The 8,515-nt window shown below is 46.2% G+C and overlaps 1 protein-coding gene across 1 annotated transcript in view; it reads left to right on the top strand.

Moving 5' to 3' along the window:
* Positions 1-91: 91 nt before the first annotated feature.
* ASXL2 (ASXL transcriptional regulator 2) overlaps positions 92-8,515 on the top strand; it is a 132,257-nt gene continuing 123,833 nt past the window's right edge. Inside the window, exon 1 of the mRNA XM_080390207.1 lies at positions 92-294. Coding sequence (XP_080246333.1) covers positions 238-294 — 57 coding nt within the window. The 5' untranslated portion in view covers positions 92-237. The remainder of the gene's footprint in view (positions 295-8,515) is intronic.

The following is an 8,515-nucleotide window of genomic DNA, read 5'->3' as shown; positions in this document are numbered from 1 at the left end:
TCCCCCCGCCCGTACAGTAGGAGGAGTCACGCGGCGGGGTCACATGACCGCGGCCCTTTACAGTAGGATCCCAATATGGCAGCGGCGGCAGGCGCAGGGGCCGCCGCCGTCGGGGCTGTCCGCACTTAGGGCCGCTGCCGCCGCCCGTGCCGCTTCCCCCCCCGTTTTCCCCCCCCTTCCCGGACGGGCGGAGCCCTCAGGGTACCTCGGAGTCAGCTGCGCCCTGTTGCGTCCGACATGAGGGAGAAGGGCCGCAGGAAGAAGGGCAGGACCTGGGCAGAGGCCGCCCGGACGGTACGCGGGGCCTGCGGGGGGCAGTAGGCCCCGAGGCGGTTGGGGCGGGTCAGGGGCACCTCGGCCGCGGCGGGTCGTGCGGGGGGCTGCCTCCGGCGGGGGGTGGGGCTGCCGGGGTGCGCGGGGGAAGGGGTCCGTGTGAGCTGCCGGCCTGCCCCTGCCGCCCCCTGCTGCCCCTTGCAACCCCCAGCCCCATGTCTCCAACTTGCTTCCGATGCCGTGTGCTTGCATGGCCAGGGTTTGTTTTATTTTTTTATTTTTATTTTGACCTTTTCTACACTTGTTTAATGTTTCTAGGGACGAATTTATATGGGAAGCTCTGTGGAGGTGGGATTACCTCTTCATATTTGCAAAAACGCTGTGATTAATGAGGGTGTGAATAATATTTGCCATCAAATATTATCCTGTACAATGGGGATTTTTTTCAGTATTTTCAGTGTTCTTGGTGCCTTTCCTGTAGCAGCACTTGTTGCAGTAGGAGCTACTGACTTGCCTGGGGTCAGGTAGTGAGTTGCAAGCCCTAAAATGAGAGTTTTTATCTTCTAATTTCCCAGTCTGACAGTCTTTGTTACTATCTTGTTAGTTTGTTATTGCCCTGTTTTCAAGATGGACTTGCTGTAGTTTTGCGTGGGGCAAGCATGTTAGAAGGGGGGTAAAATAAAAGGGAAGTTGAGTGCTGGGACAAGCAAAAGAGAGGAAACTAAAAAAGTGCAACCTGCAGGAGCTGAACACAACTGTTGAATTGCGAAAGCACAACACATGCTCCTGAGATATCTGTATTTGCAGCTTGCATTTGGGTCTGCCTAATGGAGAGGGGGAAGAGTTCAGGTTTTGTCATTACCATTCTGAAAGTGGTATCTGTTAAAACAAGACTTGAAAAGTCTGGCTAGAAAGCAAATGTAAATAGGCATCTGCGGCCGAGACTTGCAAGTGTTATTTTAATGAATGGTAAATTTTTTGGGCCATGTATTTACAGTTTGAAAGGCATCAAAATAGCTGTTCTTCCAGGAGATAAGGTGCAGTTAACTGTTTTAAGGATGTAAGACACTAGGCCACAGGTGAACACTTTGGTGCTTCTTTGTATATGTTTTGGTGTATCTTTTTTTTAACAACTTGCTTTGGGAAAAAAAAGTGGAAGAGTCTCCAATGTAGGGTACAAGCAGGACCAGATCTTTTTCAGCCTGTGTGCACTGCTTTTCATCCACTGATCTCTTCCAGAATCCACTTAAAGGCTAAAACATGTATATAGAAAAGCTGCACTGAAAACCATCAAAACTGAAGGTTACATGTAACCCTGGGTTGCATACCTAGGTCCATGGCAGAGGCAGCCAAAATTAGGAAGAGATGAGTAGATGCTTGCCAAAAGTGAGGTTTTGGCAAATATTTCTGTTTGTGTATTCGGCAGGAATGTTAAAATATTCTGGTCAAACTCCAACTCCAATCTTCAAAAACTTTCCCTGTGTTTTTCGTTTGAAATAATGTCTTTTGATTCTTGTCCTAGCTTGTGTGCTCATATTGGCTTCTCAGCTGCCGGTGGTTGAAGTTCGTAGCTTATATTAAATTATAAAAATGCATTAAGAAATGTGACAGCTCTCAGGTACCCTATCCTTATGCTCCTGAAAGGTAACATAAAGCTTTCCTCAAGCTTAAGAACCCTGCCATTTTGTCTTCAGCATTGTGTTGCATCTCTGCGCTCTTTTGCGGAGTTAGTTTGCTTGCTGAACTCTCTAGGCTGGCTTGCTGTGGGGTGAGCCCTGACAGCCACAGGTCAGCATGGAGCCGCAGGGCAAGGGGCTTGCACTTCTGGGTTTTGACAGCAGCTGGCTGTACACCTGGCAGTCCCCGAGCAGCAGCATAAGGTCATCACAGCTGGTGTTTTCTGTGGCAATTCTGTCTTCTCTCTGCCTCCTTGCTCTCCCTGTCACCTCACTGCTGGTGCTCAGAGGTAGTTCAGGGAGATAAACCAGCAAAAAAAATCATTGTTGTTGTAGTGCTGATCTGGCTTTGTGCCAGTTCAGGTTTCCTAACCAGGTACTTGGGATTAGGTGTCCTCCAGTGCAAGGGAGGTGATGGGAATGTGGGGAGGGGAGAGCACGGAGGTAATTTCTGCTAGAATTACCTTAGGGGAGAGCACCCAGGTAATTTTCTACATGAATTAGCTTAATCTGTTGTAGCAGTTCAGTGCTAACTGGAAACAAGGTGGGAAGCGATGGATGTGTGGCCTTTCTGCTTGGTGGAAGGACCTCGGGCAGGTATATGGGCAAGGTGGATTCAGTGGGAATCGAGCTGTGTTTGCCCTTAGATGTATAGGACTATCAATTGGAGCAGACTTGCAGTGTGAAGTAAGGAAAGGGTGCCCCATGCAGGCAGCGCGCTCAGGGAGGAAGTTACTGTTGATAAACAATCTTTTTCTTATTTCCTGGCTCATTCAGTCAATTTGCAGCTGCGGATGACTGTTAACGTGTGACTTTTCTTGAGACAATGGCTGGGTGTCCTTGCACTTAAAGTAAAAAGATTCGTTAAGGTGTAAGAGCTGATACTGTATAGTACACAAGTTTAAGATAATAGGTCACAATTTTAAGGTAAATACACTGTATATATGTCTAACCTGGAGTATACTCCTCAGACACAGTGGTGGAGCAACTGAAGTGCAGACACACACCAATGGGACAGTGTGTCTAAAGAAAAGAGGTGATTTATAGTCTGCTGAAAGACTAGAACAGGCAGATTCCATCTGGCGATGGTAAATTCGAGTTTTAGTGGGTTTTTTTTCTGGCCTCAAGGCCATCTCACGGAGCCTGTGTGTCCAAGCTGCTGAACCTCCAGCCTTTAAACTGGATGATGTGTTCAGGCCCCCTTTGGCGGGCTGGCCTGTACTAATTGTTGAACTGCCACCATGAACTGGTGTTCTGGCTCAATTTGTAGTCTAGCATACAGATCTGTGCCAGGGACCTGATACTAACCTGACGGTGCAGACAGCTGGGCTGGTGCCTGTGTGGTGTCCCGCTGTGACAGTTTAAACGTATGGATGTGGTGATCCGGAAACTGTAGCTGATGCCTGTTAAGCTGGTGCAGGCAGATGAGAACACATACTCAGTAGTACTTGCTTTAGTGTGATTTGGGTAAGCATTATCATTGTAGTATTGAATAGTGTCTGTATCAGTAGACATTGATATATTGACATATATCAATATATATTGTGATATGTGTAGTTGTCAGAGCTGTGGCTATTGCTCTTGCTTATGTTGAGCACAGTCCTTGTGGTGCAGCTTTCTAAAACAAGAGAGGGACCAGAGCACAGCCAAGTGCTCCGTGCATCTTCCTGCTGCCGACCTCTGCTCTGCTGTGTGATGGAGTACGGCAGTGAATCAGCTGTTGTGGCGTGTTCATGGGCTGTTTAGATCCAGCAAGAAGTCCCATTGCTGGACAGAAGCCACAAACAAGCTGTCTCTGTGCTTTGTTTGCGTGTGGGAAAGTGTATGCTGTCACGTGCGAAGTTCGAAGAAATTTGGTGTTTGTTTTTCATGGGAAGTCCCTGTGTGTGACCTGACCGAACAGTTTTCTGCTGTACAGCCTCTTAGTACTGAGGCATAGGAGCTGTGTGAATGTGGGCTGGAGGGGGTCTCTCTCTAAGTGCTCCTTGGCCAGGTCACCTGGGAAGACAAAATGCAGTCTTTTATGCAACCTGTTTGTGACAGGGAGCTGCTGCAGTTGTGTTTTTTCCTGTGTGCTGGTTTCCTGTTGGGTCAAACGGACTTTGTTGGTTTCGGAGGGTGGAAATCCAGTGTGAGAATGCCCTTGGGGATGCAAACAGAGCCTATATGTGTTGCAGTGGGCACCTCTGAAGGCGTAGACATCCAAGTATGAGCCCTGTCACGATGCTGTGCAGCTCTTGTGATGTGAACTCAGCTTCTCTTGCTGTAGGGGCTTGTTTGCATCACTTGTGTCAACTGAAGAATTAAAATGAAAAGATGTGCCATCTCTGAAACTGATAGCGCAGAACACACAATCTGATCTGGTGTTCGCAGGCCCATCTGCTATGTCAAACAGAAGATAATGTAGTAAGGTCAAAAGGCAAAGTCAAGTAGAAAGCTTATTTGTTAGGGAAAGAAATAGCATGCTTTTGCAAGTTGACTTCATTAAGACTGTCTTTTTTACTAAGGTGTGTTTTCTGGGGGGCGATGAGGTAAGGAATCTGAGGGATGCCAGTTTTCCCTGCTCTCCGTTAAGATGTATGCAGAAGAGAGGGTGGAAGGATCCAAATCGTAGCGGTTGCCTGCTTGTCTACAAGTATCTGGGTCCATTTGCTCACCCATATACACAAACTTAAAAAACTGCAAAGGTTCCGAGACTGCTGCAGAAATATGCAGAAATTCAGAGGATTCTGTAAAACACCAATTTGAGGGACCGATCAGCCTAGTAGACAACGCTGTTGATTTTTACTACTACTTATTTCAAGTGCCCAGCTACAGCTTTTTAGCCTATAGGTTGGCAGAGCTGAATTATGTGTGCTTGGAGACTGGTTTTTGAGGGAAGAGTAGTACTTGGTTTAACTGGGTACAAAATGCATGTGATGTCTGAGGCTGACTTCATTTCACCAGTCCTTCAAATGTCTGGTCGCTCGATTGGAAAAACATCTGGAGCATGATTTGGAGCACAGCAGGTCTTTCTTGGTGAATCTGAGAACTGGCTTTTCACTTCTAAGCAAGGTATTGAACAAGGTAGCACTGTAGAAGGCTAAATGATTAATCAGAGCTTGTGAAATGAACTGGTAGTTGAAGCTGGTATGGCTTTTTTTTGTTGTTGAGGGGGTGGCTTGCTGTGTGTTAGGTTTGTTGGTGTTTTTTGGGTGGTTTTGTTGTTTTTTGGTTTTTTCTTTAAATCCCCTAAGTATTATCACAGCTTCCTTCCCCGTCCCATCTGTGTCCAGGTACAAGACCTGTTTCCACTGAGGACAAGAGATGGTGCCTAAGGTCGGTCTGTTAAACGCTTTTGCAGAGACTTATGTGAGACAGGCATAGTGGAGTTGGTAGCCACCACACTGGTCACCAAGCCATTATATGGTGTCCTCCTGCCACGTGACATATCTACGTGCCTGCTAGCCAGGAAAATACCTTGGCAGTGTTTCTAGAGAGATACTCGTGGCTACACAAGACTGCACAAACTTTGTCACATGTTAATAGAGAACTGCAGTTTTCTTCCCTACTTACTCATACGCGTCTTTTATTGACCACAGTACCTAGATGTACCTGCATTTTTTCAAGGTGTTTTTTTTAAGGCTTTTGCTGTAAAAATCGGCAATTGTTCTGCAAATGTGAACTCTGTTTTGGCCCAGCATAGGTTGTACCCTTTGGATACCTGCTCTTCTGGATGCTAGAACTTCTAGTGAACTGAAAGTTGCTTTAAGCTCATCTTGGGAATCTGTAAGAGACAAATGAACTTAACAATTTGGTTCTCATATGGAAACAGAATTTGGAAAGGATGAGGTGAAAGAGTAATCAATTTTAATTGCTGTAGCAAACTGGCAGACTACAGAATCTGGCCTTCTTCCAATCATGATAATCCAATTATTTGCCTGCCATTTTAAAAACTAATTTCCAAGTCATAGCCTGTGTTCCTGCTAGGAACTTTAACCTCTTAAAGGCATGGAAATCCCTGTGAGTTATGACACATAGCTGCTGCTTTGGATGTGCAGTTGTGCTTGCTCTGGCTGGAGTTGGGTAAACTAAACGAGTAGTAGCTTTGTAGCTGATCTACAGGGTTGACAATGCAATGCTATGCTAAGGTGTGTTAATTTTATTAGTATGAGTACAAGGTGTTTTTTTTTTTTTTTTTTAAAGATACTTGAGGGGGCTGGCTCTTGGCTTGACGGTAGTGGAGTCTGTCCATCCCAAATGCAGCTGGTAAAATCTTGGAGTGTAATTTCAGTCCTGCAAAGCAGGGCGGAGGCAGATGTGCAAGCACCCAGCTCAGCCCTGCAGCACGGAAGAGGAAACGGGGAGCAGCAGTGCCAGGCGGGGAATCCCCACCAGCTGCAGAGCATTGCAGCCCTGCCCACGAGTGCCTCACACAGCATGCTCAGAGCTGAGGTTTGGGCAACTGTTCACCTTGTTCTGTGTTCCAGGAGAAAAATTCAGTGCTACTGAAGGATCTCGAACATGTTATCTTTATTTCTATTTTCTTTTAAAACAATAAATGCAGTTTAGGTATTAACTTTAATACAGAGCTTAGGTGTACTTTTGCTTGGTCTCTCTCATTAGCTTTATTTTAGCACGGAAGGATTTAAAGGTATCACGTAGACTCCCTTGAGTGAGGGCATCTCCAGCTGCAAGAGCATTGAAATGGGTTTTCTGCAAAAATTGTGGTCTCCTTTCATACAAGCTGAGAAATGTAGATGTGCAAGCTTGTCTTGAGCATTTTTCATGCAAGGCTTTTCCAAGTGAGACTCTTTGAGACCAAAAACCACTTTTGTTTCCCGGATATGGTCTTTGCAGCATCTGCAGAAGATAGTTTAAATGAACCTGGCTATTGTGTAGTAAAAGCACATTTAGCGTCCTAAAGGAGTGGAAGAATCATCTTTTTAGTTAAATGTAGTTGGATTCTGGCTATCATGCAAGCTTTTCCTATAAAAAGAGGGAAATTCAAATACTTGTATGTTCTCTTATGAAAGCAGGCTGGGAGAGCTGGGGTGGCTCAGCCTGAGGAGGAGAAGGCTGCGGGGAGACCTTAGAGCACCTGCCAGTGCCTAAAGGGGCCGGCAAGAAAGCTGGGGAGGGGCTTTGGGCAAGGGCAGGTGGCAATGGCACATGGGGGAATGGCTTTACATGAGAGAGGGGAGATGGAGATGAGAGATGAGGCAGAAATTCTTCCCTGTGAGGGTGGCGAGGCGCTGGCCCAGGCTGCCCAGAGCAGCTGTGGGTGCCCCATCCCTGGCAGGGCTCAAGGCCAGGCTGGATGGGGCTGGGTGCTCCCTGGCCTACTGGGAAGGGTCTCTGCCTGTGGCAGGGGTGGGAACTGGATGTTCTTTAAGGTCTCTTCCCACCTAACCCCTTCTGTGATTCTGTGAAGCCCATGCTTCACAGTCTACGTTTTTGTGAGCCAAGTACTATTTGCATTGGTGAGTAACATGGAGTAATAAAGTCACCCTGCAGAAGGGAATTGGTGGCGAGGAGGAGCAGGTATCAGCACTGTCTGCTACAAGATTTTGTGTTGGGGTAGCTCTGGTTTGACCCACAGGGCTGAACTTTTGCTACTTGCCTGTTGGACACTACAGGTGCTCTGAACTGAGAGGTGCTCCTCTGTCTTCATCCAAAGACAATCCGTTGGCTTCCCCACTAGCTGCTCTGGAAAGTGAGTTGAAGCACACTTAAGTGCTCAGTTGTCTCAACTGAAAGCCAGCATCGTGTGTGCTGCTCTGGTCAGAGTTCAAACTATAATAATGTAGATATGACAGGTGTTATTGCCCAGATAACTCCAATGCTGAATGAAGATTGTCCTGTGGCTTTCCAGTTCAATTCTGCATGTATATCCATCCATCACCTACAGAACACCAGAAGCAGATGCTTGATGTAGCTGGGTTTTTTTCTGTGATAGTCAGGTTTTCTGCTGATGTGGTTAGCTTAAACTGTTTGGAGGAGTAAAAATAGAGGGCTAAAACCAGCTGAGACATTTATCTATTTTTTCCTGTGTCTCTAAAATGTGTCTGCTGTGGGATCTTCTCAGAGGTCTGATCTGAATTTGTGTCCTGAATGAGGCAGCTTCAGTAGGACATAGTGAAAATACTTTCACTGTTATTGAATAGCCTTTCAAGTAAAATGTGAGACATTGGATAATTATGCCTATCATTTATGTTCTGCAGATGCTACAGAACTCTGCTTTACAGAGAAGTAGAGCAGCATTGCTGTTGTGGAATTGAGTGGGGATGAAAATTTGGAGGACTAAGTATGTGAGCTTATTTGATAGCTGTGGCTGTAAGATTATACATTATTTTTAATGTTTTTAAAGACAAAGCCTGCAATGGTACAACATTTGTTGTTTTAGTGCAGAAGCCAAGGGGTGGCAAGTGCTGTCTGCCAGCCTTGTGTTTGGAGAGTGTGGGAGAAGGTGTAAGCTTTGGAACTTGCTTTTATAGGATGCTGTGGATGCTAAAGGCTTGCATGGGCTTGTGGAAATTTGTTGCGGGTTATTAAAGACCTGGAAACTTCTTTTATTTTTGAAGTCC

Source organism: Falco punctatus (assembly GCF_963210335.1).
Source record: "Falco punctatus genome assembly, chromosome: 5".
NCBI lineage: Eukaryota > Metazoa > Chordata > Aves > Falconiformes > Falconidae > Falco > Falco punctatus.
The sequence above is the reverse complement of the archived record's forward strand: the minus strand, read 5'-3'. Positions and strand labels throughout refer to the sequence as shown.